At 30.1% G+C, this 13,708-nt stretch overlaps 1 protein-coding gene across 2 annotated transcripts in view; it reads left to right on the forward strand.

Moving 5' to 3' along the window:
- Positions 1-13,708, forward strand: part of LOC115887573 (CCN family member 1) — a 340,204-nt gene that overhangs the window by 209,223 nt on the left and 117,273 nt on the right. For both annotated transcript variants that reach the window (XM_030907032.1, XM_030907033.1), the window contains exon 3: positions 8,560-8,691. In XM_030907032.1, coding sequence (XP_030762892.1) covers positions 8,572-8,691 — 120 coding nt within the window. In that variant the 5' untranslated portion in view covers positions 8,560-8,571. The remainder of the gene's footprint in view (positions 1-8,559; positions 8,692-13,708) is intronic.

A 13,708-nucleotide genomic window follows, 5' to 3' on the forward strand; every position in this document is an offset into this window, starting at 1 on the left:
TTCTATTAAATAAAAAATTCTACTATTAATATTATCTAAAAACATTGATTGGTACCCACTGAGTTATATATAAAAACATCCCCCATAATTTATTAAAAAAGGCAAAGACATAAGAAGTTTATAATTTTATTTATTTATTGTTCACATGTTGGCTGCGCCGCGAAATATGTTATAGTTGGATGTCAATTGTCATGCAATTGTCAGTGTCAGAAATTGTCAGCTGTCATGAAAAGTCCCGGTCTACAAATTAGGCCATGGTTTCAACCTTTATTTACTGGACCATACTATAAATCTATCATTTTATCTTTAGATTACAATCCTCTTTGTTATAATATAGAGAAAAGGCTGTACAGTCAGTCATTACAATACATTTTAAACATACACCCGTCAAAGGCAGTATTTTTAAATTAAACTCTAAGTAAAATACAATTTATATTGTGCAGATCATTGTTGTTTGTTCCATAAAAACAACAGTAGATACTTCAAATGGCTTTCTAAAAAGACTGTTAATAAAAGTTAGTTTCCCATTATGTGAAACTTTGTAAAGGAACTAAATGCTTTTGCAGCTTTTTGAGTTCAGTTAAGGATAAACTATTTTTATTATATGCCGGTAAGGAGCTTCTTTCGTTTACGTTTAACTTCAAAAACGCAATTTAAAATTTCAATGGGCTATTATGAAAAGTTGCCTTTAAAATATTTAAAGGTATAATAACTTTCATTAGCTTGTGGAAAGTAGCCGGTTTTCTTTTCTTTTTGCTTAGATTAAAATTGTGCTTTAGGTACTTTCAATGACTTTTTTAATATTATTTTATAAAATTGTATTAAAATATTTTGTTTAGATTATTCCGTAATAACATAACAACACGCAAATTTTAAAATAAGAAACAGGTAACCCTTTACACCAACCTTCAAGTTTTACATAGGCTTGCTCGTACGTTTGTCTTGATTTTTCGGGAAGTAGGGAATCGACAACGTTTCGCGCAATGCCTTCAATATCCGAGGGGACACTTTCAGAATCCGAATAACCCATATTAATATTATTTTTTGCATTTTACTAAAACTGAACGTTTAACACAAAATTGAACATCTATAATTGAGTTGTCAAAGTCAAAATGGAAACAATCAACAAGCACGGTTACCGCGGCGCGGCGTTGACTAATATGGGCACCTGATAATTTTGAATTTTAATTTTTATGAGGATATTTTAAATTAAATCAAATCTCTTTGGATCGTCCCTCGTGTCGCGTCGTAGATTAAATTTTGAATGATACACGTTCGATACGAACTTTTTAATGAAACTTGTGTAACTAAGCCACTCGGCTAACACCTCATGGCTTAACGTTACACGCGTTTCATTATGATGTTCGTATCGAACTTGTATCAATAATAACTATAATGACCCTAGACAAATAATATAATTAGACAAATATTTCTGTATATAACGAAGGTATCCAAGATATACAAACATGATGTAAATAGAAAAATGCTACGTTGTCAGTTTATTAACAAAGATTATTGTAATGATGATACAGGGTGGCCCATCGAAAACGTTCCGCAAGGCATAACGACCAGGGTAATTTTTTTTCAGAAAATTCAAAAACACGTCAATTTTGTTTGTGAGGGGGACAACTTTTGCCCCAAAAATGATTGCAAAACCTTCAACCCTCTAAGCGGGGATGTCATCCCCCAACTTTTTTCAAATTGAAATTTGAAAAGTTTATTTAAACATTTATCAGAGTAAATGATAAGGATAAATTCCTTCGACCAATTTGCTGTTCTTTCTTATTATTTCTAGATGTTTACGCATTTTTTCACTTGCCACAAGGTTGAACTATCAGGTGCGGCAGTTGCTAGATAGCTGTTCTGTGACTTGTGCGTTGAAGTTCTTCTCAATATCGTTAAACTTTTTAACAATTATGCAGAAAAAGTGGAAATAATCGAACTTTATTTTAAAAATAATGAATGTAGCAATCGGGTTCCGCAGATATTCGATGAATGCCATCCCGAAAAGCACCTTTATGGTAAAATTGTTCGCGAGTTAGTAGCAAAATTTCGCAAAACTGGTTCCGTTATGAATAAAAAGAGGCAGAGGGGAAACCCTGTAGTAAATGAAGCTATGGAGGTATTCGTATTGGGCCAAGTTGCCATACGCTGAGTACAAGAAAATTAGCCAATGCAAAATTAGCCGGCGTGAATCGTACCAGTGTCCAAAGGATATTAAAAAAATACAAGTTCCACCTGTACAAAATTCAGTTGGTACAAGAACTCAATGAAGACGATTTTGATCGTCGCTTGCAATTTTGTGAAACTGTGAGTGAACGAGTGGCGAATGATAATAATTTCCTATTTAATGTGTGTTTTTCGGATGAGTGTACTTTCTTTTTGAACGGTGTAGTTAATCGGCATAACTGTCGGTACTGGGCTGAGGGGTTTTTCACGAGGTGCACACACAAAACCCTCAGAAACTGAACGTGTGTGCTGGTATTTTTGGAAATTCTATTTTAGGTCAGTTTAACGATATTGAGAAGAACTTCAACGCACAAGTCACAAAACAGCTATCTAGCAACTGCCGCACCTGATCGTTCAACCTTGTGGCAAGTGAAAAAATGCGTAAACATCTAGAAATAATAAGAAAAAACAGCAAATTGGTCGAAGGAATTTATCCTTATCATTTACTCTGATAAATGTTTAAATAAACTTTTCAAATTTCAATCCTTCATATTTTCTTAATGACTCGACCGATTTTCAAAAACGAAGCGGGAAAGTATAGAGAATAAAAAGCCCTTTTCATTGCGGCACCACTTGACCCCCCTTCCCATTTGAAAAAAGTTGGGGGATGACACCCCCGCTTAGAGGGTTGAAGATTTTGCAATAATTTTTGGGGCAAAAGTTGTCCCCCTCACAAACAAAAATGACGTATTGACTATTTCCATTCTAAATATCTTGAGAACGGTTGCTCGTAGCAATTTTTACCAAGATACATTTATTACGTAAAAAGTCACGAAAATGTATATTTTTCAATTAGTATTTTTATACAGGTACGGACGAAAAGTTATTACTCTTCAAACAGTTAAAACACATAAATAGGAGTCATATTGGTATCAAAACCAAATTTCTCATATCTAAGATCTCCAATTTTCATCCAAATATTGGCATTACTTCAAAAATTATTTGAAAAAAATCGAAATAAAAATGAAATTTCTAGACCTTGTATCCTCGAAACTAAGCATTTTAGGACAATCATTTATACGAACTTTCTTACTTATTTTTATCTGCAGAATATACTTCCGTTTTCAGAATACAGTTCGGACCACCCTGTATATTAAACTTTGAAGTAAAGCAGAAAATAAAGCTATGGAGGTGAATCAAAAAACAAACTATCAAGAAGAAGCACATTGATGAAGTGATCTTTACATTTCTTAGTATGACAGGGTGTTTCAAACTTTTTCCAAAATAACAACATTTTGTTTTCCCTCGTATAATAGATAGATGAAGACTTTAATTTTTCATTTTAAAAGATGATAAAAAGTCAAATAATTTAGCTACAAATTGCTTAAAAATCTATTGAACTTTAAACCACATGAAAATTTTATTATGCCTGTTTTTTGTGCGGGTGGGTGTATATAAATCGGTAAATATCTTCCGGTCAGTGTATGTAGACTTCATAAACCTATCTGGTCTACACTCTATCTCTCTAAACATTATGTAGCATTTAGTATTATTACTACTATAATCATTAAGTTTTATCTGTGATAAAACTCTTGTTCTCCAGACTACAAAGAAACTTTGAAACGACAAACATTAACGCGACATTTTCTCCAGCAAAGTTTTATCAGAACGAATCTGCAATATCAGAAAACGGGAACCCCTTCAAAACTTTAATAATATAAAAATTCGAGTTCTAAAATCTTCTAATAAAGAATCTTTTGTTGCGAGGAAATCTCGAGACCCCTCTTGCAGCTTATCGGACATGTCAGGAAAATTCTTTTTAATTTATCAACTATTGTTATCAGGTCCTTTTCTTCGTGGAGAGCTTCCTTGTTGGATTAAACGATGATACGTATTACGTGGAAAATATTGCCTGTTTGTCAAACAGTAAACTAAGAATTTTAAACTTTCTATATTAAAATATGAAAAATCATATACATGAACTTTACTAATCCAGTTCCCCCAACTCTCTACTAGTTATTACTCTCTACCAATATTAATTGACAAAATTAGGTTTTCAACTGCTCATTTTCTTATAAGTTTTTCCTATAAGTAATATTTATAAGCTATACAGGGTGCTACAAATTCGAGGTACGAGCATTGGTATCTCGGTAACCGTAATAGATACAAAGATCGTTAAATTGGGGCAAAGTTGCGCTTTGGGATGTTCACCAAGATGCCATTAAAAAAGTTCCAAAAATTTTAAGGATTGAGTTTTTTCGAAAAAAAAACGGATTTTTTTGAAATTAAATTTTATTTTTTCCTGTCGTTACTTTTAAGAAAATCAAAAAACTAATTGCTATTATTAGGGCTATCTTATAGTATTTTTATATTTTCAAATTATCTGATAAGTTGTGAGGTAGGTACAGAGGCCAATTTATTTTTTTGAAATTTAAAAACAAATTTTTTAATACGGACCTGCATTTTTTATTTCAGGTTTTGGAAGAACTCGGTCTCCTGAGTACAGTGATATGCCGCATTTTATACTTTTTTTGTTTTGGGTATCTTAACAACAACAAAACTATTTAATTATTATTTAATATAATTTCAAGTCCGACTCTGTTTTTTAAATTATTTGTATAAGAAAGATCGAGTCTATTGGAAGACTCAAATAATTAATATCCAGGTCAGCAATTTAAAGATATTATTTTTAACTTTTTTTATTGTGTATTTGAAATTTAAAAACAAACTAATATAATTATGAGCCGATATTTCGTGATAAAATATAAAAAACTGTGCAAGTTATCATATACGATTTGAAGTTCAACTTTAACCTTGAATCACTTTCAAACGAGTCGAGTAAATGAAAATTCATATCACAACTTTTTTGAAGACCGTTCAATTTCCTACAAGAATATGCATTGATTTTTACAAAACGCTGATTTGTTAGAACGCAATAAAATTTAAAAAAAAAAGAATTTGTTTCACCACGTTATTTAAATGGGAAATAGAAAATCACGACGAGGCACCTCTTAATATTAATATTAAAAACTTAAATTTAACCAGCATTTTTTTTCATCATCTTAAAAAGAAAAAAAATAAGTTTTTTTGGTGCACCCTAATTTAAACAGGGTTATTCACCACATACGACACGGGTTATTGTAGCTAAACCATTAGATTTTTACAAATTGTAAGTTTTGGGTTTATTGAGGGACTATTAGAGCTACAATTTAAAAACATTTTTACAAGATACAGAGTGTCCCAAATAAATAAAAAATATCAAAGTTGTATTTTTTTAAATGGAACATCCTGTATATCATTACATTTTAGTTTCTACGATTAAAAAAAGGTAAGTTTGATTAAGGTTCATCATACTTAAACCTTACCGTTTTTTAAATATTTTCAATTTTGTGAAATTGCAGTGAAAATTTTAAGGCCTCCAAGGTTATCAAAGTTATTAATACTAAATATTTACTGAAGTTTATTTATTGATCAGTTATTGTGTTGCAATAATCAAAATAATATTACCTCATACAGAGTGTCTAAAAATTTAATTTAAATAATTTTTAGCTTTAAACGGCAATAACTTGTTTAATTTAAATTGAACACCCTGTATATTTTAGGAGAAACAGATGCACACTTTAATTGTCTATCAAAATGTATTATACCATTTTTTATCTATCCCTTCAAGTTTTCGTAGAAAATGTATTTTCTTATAATTTAGACCTCATTTATCAATATACCCATGGAATATTCACATTTTAGATTGTTTCTAAAGCAACAAATGTAAAAAATGTATAGGTGCTAATAAAATACCATTAATTAAATATACCATCCTTATGTCCGCCCAAATATTAATTAATTACATACTTAATTGTACTAGTTTGTCTTTTATTTGTTTGTATAAATTATTCTAAATAAATATGGATTTGAATCGGAAATCAATATAATAATAAGTTATGAAAATGAACGTCTCTGTTGTTCGTCAAAAAATGAAATAAAATTTTTAAGGTATTACTTTTTACCCCATTTTCTAATACACATACAAAACTAAGTATTTTAGTATTTGGAGCAATTATTATTAATTAAACATTTTTTTATATTTTTTTAATGAAATAAATGAAGTATATCTACAATATTAGTTTCAGTACTCTTTAAAAATTTGTTACGTCTTTAAAAATAATTTCAAATGTCCAATTCCATGGGTACATTGATTAATGAGGTCAAAATTATAAGAAAATACATTTTCTTTAAAAACTTGAAGAGATAGGTAAAAAATGGTATAGTACAATTTGATAGATAATTAAATTGTGCATCTGATTCTCATAAAATATACAGGGTGTTCCATTTAAACTAAACAAGTTATTGCCCTTTAAAGCTAGTAATTATTTAAAATACAATTTTTTTGACACTCTGTATAAGGTAGTATAATTTTGATTATTGCAACACTAAATTTGGAAAATAGAAATACTTCAGTACAATATTTGGTTTTGAAAACTTAAATACGTCTAGAGAAATGAAGCATTAAAATTATTACTGTATTTTGACAAAAACCCAAATATTTCCAAAACGGTAAGATTAAAATGCGGTAAACCTTAATCAAATATGCCTTTATTTTAATCGCAGAAACTAAAAAGGTAATAATATACAGGGTGTTCCATTTAAAAAAAAATACAACTTTGATATTTTTTATTTATTTGATACACTCTGTATCTTGTAAAAATATTTTTAAATTGTAGCTCTAATAGTCCTTCAACGAACCCAAAACTTACAATTTGCAAAAATCTAATCGTTTAGCTACAATACTCTGTGTCGTATGTGGTGAACAACCCTGTATACAGTTTGCTAATAAAATCATGGAAATAGGGCTAAAAATAAAAAAAATATAATATTTTAAATAGAACCAGAAATATTTCCGTTTCTTTGTATCTGTATCTAGATTACAATATGTGTCTCATAGGTTAGTAAGTTGTGTATTCTTTTAAGAAGTACAATTTCGATTCTTTGGTTAGATTCATTTTTAAAGTTTTATTCTCTTTATGTAAGAAAAATATAACTTTCTTTTATTTGTTTAAACCTTGTTTCAAAGAATTTAAAAATAAATTTAGTAAATCGTTAAAGAAAGACACTCTCGTTTCGCCCAATTCTCCAGGCCGATAACAAATATCGTACCGTTGTAGTTGTAACGGTAAAGTGGCAGAGAAAGGCTCTTAAGATTACATTTTATTGCACCTCGGGCAGTTCCAGTAATCGACGAAGAAGCCTTAATGACTGCCAACTATTAAACGTCCGATAGAATTGGACCGGTAAATCTTTAGTGGGCCCTAATGAAAAAAGTTACGAGCCAAACTTAATCCTGCGTTGAAATATTTCTTTTTAACAGGATAATGTGATAAAGGTGTGATTATTGAACAAGAATAGATTGTGTTTAGATTTATAATTAATATTTAATATTATTCGTTCAAGATTGTTTGTTTTTGTACTTGGTTTATTCAATATGGTAGTAAATAATTAATTTATTACAGTACGTCTATCTGTTCTGTCATCATCCCGTGATAAAATGATCTAGCTAGAATAGGAGCGAACACTTCACTAACTGGGCCAGAACCTTTCTGCTTTCCAAGCGGAAACCAATTAAAAGCTAAACTAAAGAACTTGCAAGATTTCATAAGTTCCCCAGAACTTACGACGGAAAAAAATCAAAGATTTTCCTTGATTTAAGTAAAAACAATTTTTCGGATTGTCACGGGGTTTCTAACAGGACACTGTCTCCTAAACGAACACCTCAGTAGGCTGAAGCTGAGAAATAACGGCGAATGCAGATTCTGTGGGGAAAATGGGGAAACACCAGAACACCTTATCACTGAGTGCGCCGAGTCGACGACAGTTCGTGTCATGAATTTTGGTACGGCTGATGTCGAGGATGGAGAGCTGGCCTCTGTGAAGCCGTCTCAGATACTGCTCTTTGTTAACGCCTTGAGACTGTATGATGAGTTATAACTCGTTATAACTCAAGAAAGGGGAACACACAATAGATCTGTAAGGTTGCGGTGATTAACTCCCCTCCTAAACATTCTACATTCTACAACATAGGTCACTCTAACTCTGACTAGTTTGACGTTGAAGTAGAAGATGACGTTAAAAAAGTCGTCTTCTACTTTTGTAATGTTCTTACAGTTTTGAACTGTAAAAAATAATATTATTTAAAAAGCTAGGTATTTTTTATAAAGTACCAATGTCACCGTAATATTACCGATTTATTTACCGGTAATTTTGCGTCACTATATGGGAAAATTTTATATAAAACATCTCTTAATAAAAAAATGATTTCTTTTAACATCATACCGTTTCTTAAAATCTGGCTATATCTATTTTCACAATAAATTGACGAACTTTATTTTATTTTCGCAGGGTCCAGGAAAAATGATCGGGAAGTCGGTTATCCTATTGGGATTTTTGACTTTCGTCCTGTGGAAGGCCTCGGGCCGAAAACTTGGCAAAAGGGAGGTCATTCCGCAAAATCCCGTTGTATTCGAGGCGGAGGTAAGTTTTCAAATCGGAGAAAATTCAATTTTTGATACACGTATCAGGATTTTACTTTTTTATCTCTTTTTTACAGAAGATTCTTGTATATTTTATGAAATCATTTATTTGTAGTGAATATTTAAGGACTATTGATTATACTATAGATATATTGGAATTTATTTGTATATGAACGTCTCTATTGTGTTATAAATTAGCATTCGTCAAAAAATTAAATAAAGTTTTTTATGTGTTACTTTTTACCACACTGTCTAATACGCACACAAAATTCAGTTTTTTTGTATCTGGAGCAATTATTATTAATGAACTCAAACAGTCAATTAATATAATTTTTAAAACCGTTTTTTAATGAAATAAACGAACTATATCGGCAATATTATTATCTGTACTATTTAAAAATTTGTTACATCTTTAAAAATAATCTAAAATGTCAATATTCCATGGATATATTGATAAATGAGATCTAAATTATAAGAAAATACATTTTCTACGGAAACTTGAAGAAAATGATATAACACAATTTGATAGACAATTAAATTGTCCATCTGATTCTTATAAAATATACAGGGCGTTCCATTTAAATTAAACAAGTTATTGCTGTTTAAAGCTAGTAATTATTTAAAATAATTTTTTAGACACTCTGTATAAGGTAGTATAATTTTATTATTGCAACACACAATTTAGTAAATAGAAATACTTCAGTACAATATTTGGTTTTAAAGAAGCTGTTTGGTTTTGGAAATGAAAAGCATTAAAATTATTACTGAATTTTGACAAAAACCTAAATATTTCTAAAACGGTAAGATTAAAATGCGGTAAACCTTAATCAAATTTACCTTTATTTTAATCGGAAAAACTAAAAACGTAATAATATACAAAGTGTTCCATTTAAAAAAAACACGAGTTTGATATTTTTTATTTATTTGGGACACTCTGTATCTTGTAAAAATATTTTTAAATTGTAGCTCTAATGGTCCTTCAACGAACCTAAAACTTACAATTTGCAAAAATCTAATTGTTTAGCTACAATACTCCGTGTCGTATGTGGTGAACAGCCCTGTATAAACAAAACTTATGCGTCATGCAACAAATATATCCTTTTTACACTAGTTACACAAAAACACAAATAACTATTTTTGTGGATAATTTTTTCTCTAAAAAATATCATGGACATCAGAGATTGGAGTGATGATTATATTTATATAAAAATAATATTTACACCTATATTAGTCTATGGTACTTACCACAATTCAAAATAAGTTACTGGCTGGCATTCATTTGCAATATCCTGTTATGATTCCATTCTTGTAATCATTCGCGATTGATAGTCCTGTACAGAATAGAAATAGTAGCATATTCACAACCCGGGCTAATTCTATTATAGCAAATTTCCACAGGCGAGTCGACTACGAAGCTATAAAGAGATTATCCCCAAAAAACGATTCACGATTTATTCCTAATATATGATTTAGTTTACTATGATATATTTTCGAAGTACCTATTCTTAAAAAGAATACCCATAACATAATTAAAAAACCTTGTCCTACACAACTTGTTTTTGCTTCATAAGTTCTCAGCCGGCAACAAAAGCCAAAAAAATATAGCGAAATTGCAGTACAACGAATAAAAAAATACACGGTAAAACATTAATCACACTAATTGCGGTTTAATACAAAGTTTAAACATTATTTTCCCGAAGATTTACACCTAAAAACACTAACTCGTATGAAAAAATATTAAAATGACGTTAAAATTCCGCCAATGTTTGTTGAAAACAATTGAGGGACGCGGCTGTCAACGCTCCTTGGCTTTTGCAAGGATTAAATATTCCGTACGAGGAAAAATAATACGATCAAGCAGTCCTTGACTTTGACAATTAAAAAGAAAACTTTAATGTAATTACTAGGGATGGGCTTTTTTCTTTTTATATTTTATGTTTTGTGTAAAATTACAGGTAAAAAACGCAAAACGCGTATAAATATATTTATTATCTTAGATTTTTAATTGCATTGTCCCGTATATTTTGATTTCTACAAAATTTCTACTGAAAATTAACGAAATAAAATAAAAATGTGTTTTTTACAAACTATCTAATAATAGTTTGATTTTTGTTTTTTTTACAAACTATCTAATAATAGTTTGATTTTTGTTTTTAATATATTTTGGATTTGAGTTCATATAAGTATGATAATCTTTATATTAATATTTGTCTAATATACAGGGTGTAAATTTTAACAAGGTTCCTGTATGTTTCAGGCAAAAGTTTATTTTTGGTTAATTATTATTTATGTGTATTGGTGTACATTTTAATATTTTTATTATAAAATTAATGTTAAAATCATTTATGACATTCTACTTTGATACTAAATTAGGCAGAGAATGTCTATGAAAACATATTTAAAATTAAAGGAAGTATTTTTTATTACTGTTGGTATTAGATTCCACAAAGACATTTTTCAAATATTTTATAAACTCCAATATCAAAAGACGATTTACATAATATATACGTATATACATACAAAGGAATTTCTACATAAACTTTGATGTTTAACTGATTTATTCAGATATTTGAACAATTTTATTCTGTTTAGATTAAGTTTATGCGTAATATAGACTATTAGTACAAGATCCGGCTACAGGATAATTACGCTCATCACGTAGCTAATCAAAATCTAATTTTTACATATAATATTATGACTCATGGAATACAATTTTGACGAAGGGTGCCAATCAAAAAGTTGCCGCCAATATGTTTTATTAAAATAATATTAATTGCTTTTGGAGAAACGACATTACGTTTATAACGTACATTGATCATTTATACCGGGTGCGTCTCAAAAATGGCTCACCCTCATATCTTTTTTATTTTTTCAGTTAAAAAAAACGAGATTTGATATGTTAGTATATGATATAAATTAGGACGAGGAAAAAAACTTGTAGAAAATCGTTGAAATAGATAATGATATAAAATTATTATTAAATATATATTTTTCCGCATTTCTTCCTATCGGAAGATTTTCAGATACCGAAGAATTATTGTTACTTACACGAAATGTGAAGATATTTTGTTTTCAAGTAAATTTTTACTTGATGATCAATTTTTTTTATTTTATTTTATTGTGTCCTAAATACATCTCTGTGAAACTATGGCGAGTGCCACGACTATACTTTGGCTAGTTATAGACCACGACTATACAGCTACGTCAGTGTTCACGGGACGCGAGAATAAGGTTATATAAAGTGGCAGAAAGAGAACAAAGGATTTCACAAGGAGTATACTCTGTTTTTTTTTCTCAGGTAAGATTTCGACAGACGATGACAGAAGAAAAGCAGATGACGTCCCATACCAATCTATTTATTTTACTAAAAAAAGTTTCTAATAATTTTTAAGTTAACGATGGACGGGTTTAAATTTAAATTCGTCATGCGTCGTCACTTGTTGGTTTTAACCAGTTTTATTGGTTTATTTCAAAAATGACAGATCGTATTTCAATTTTATTGGTTTGACGGAACGATGAACGACCAACGGACGCCGATGCGTATGAACTCGCCTTTAGATTTTTGACGTTTGTCAAAGTCTTGCCAAATTATAGGTTATAATTTTGTGACAACTTTTGTCTAATACCCTGCGTTTTGGAAGATGATGCATTTTGATTCGTGTTATTACGTGTGTTTTGTGTCTTTTGAAGTCAAGTGGAGGAAAAATCGAGAGAAAATTAACTGTAGAACCCAGAGCACAGTTTATGGTTACTACTCGCTGCCCAGGTAGAAAGTACTTATACAGATACACCAATAAAGTTACTATCAATAAAGTTCGTATACCATCTCGTCGTAGATAAGTGCATTTCGAATATGGTAGAAGGACCATACTAAACACACATGGTACAAAGAATACAAGGTATGATATTGCGCAGGTTGGTCGCTACGTCACAGGTGATAACAGGCGCTATTGGTCAGCACGCTCCGCGCGCCAGTTCAAATCGTCAAGGTATAAACCTGTTTTTTTGTTTATATACCGTCAATGAATTATCGCTAAGCAAGTTACTGTGGAGCAGTGCGTAAGGAGTTGGGCTAGGAAGCGAGAGACCGGAGTTCGAATCTCGGCGGGACATAACTTTTTTTTTTAAATACTGTTGTATTCTATAGTTTATTTTTGTAGTATAATAGAAAGAACTATTTATTCTGTTATTTTTTAATCTGCGGTATTAATATAAATTGATTGTTGGTACAATACCTCATTTAATATAAAATAATATTCTACTTTTTGAAATGTATCTGGCCCTAATTGTACCTAAAAGTAATATATTTTTACAGTGATATATCATATTGTAAACTATTTAATATTTCAGTCACTTTAAAAGTTAATTTGCATTGAATAATTGCCTACCATTAAAGGAAATTTGAGCTATATAATCCTTGATGGTCATATTCTGGGTATGCAAATACTTCCTCTAAATTTTGGGTTTCGTTCAACCGATTTATTCTCAAAACCTGAAACATCTACATATAAAAAGAAGCACAGGTCACTAATTATAATAGACTTCACCCTTGGAATTACTTCTATCACAATTACAATACATTCATCTGCATTGGCATTTTCTACTTTTCGATGGGAAACTTCAACTTCCCAACATTTTTTAAATGATGTAACAATTCCTCTTGTGGTTACTTTTCCATAGATATCCTCATCTCTGTCCTCATGTGAATTCAGAGGCAATGAACATGAAAATTATTTACCATAAACATCGCAAACTAAAAACCTAATAAACAATTTTATACCGAATATAGAAATAAATTTAGTATTCTTACCTATTATTATCGTCCAAATCCATGTTAATAGATAATTATTTTTAAATATATTTTTGGAACTGCTGGTTTTAGTAATTATTAAATTAAACGAACTAAAAAGTCTTAAAAATGAACAATTCTTAACCATAACCCCAATAAATACAGATCTCCTGTCAACTTTCTTTATTTTTTATTTATTCATTATTTTCCTAGTGACGTCACAGATGGT

The sequence above is a fragment of the Sitophilus oryzae genome, unplaced genomic scaffold (assembly GCF_002938485.1).
Source record: "Sitophilus oryzae breed Bouriz unplaced genomic scaffold, Soryzae_2.0 scaffold_578_pilon_pilon, whole genome shotgun sequence".
NCBI classification, from domain to species: Eukaryota; Metazoa; Arthropoda; class Insecta; order Coleoptera; family Curculionidae; genus Sitophilus; species Sitophilus oryzae.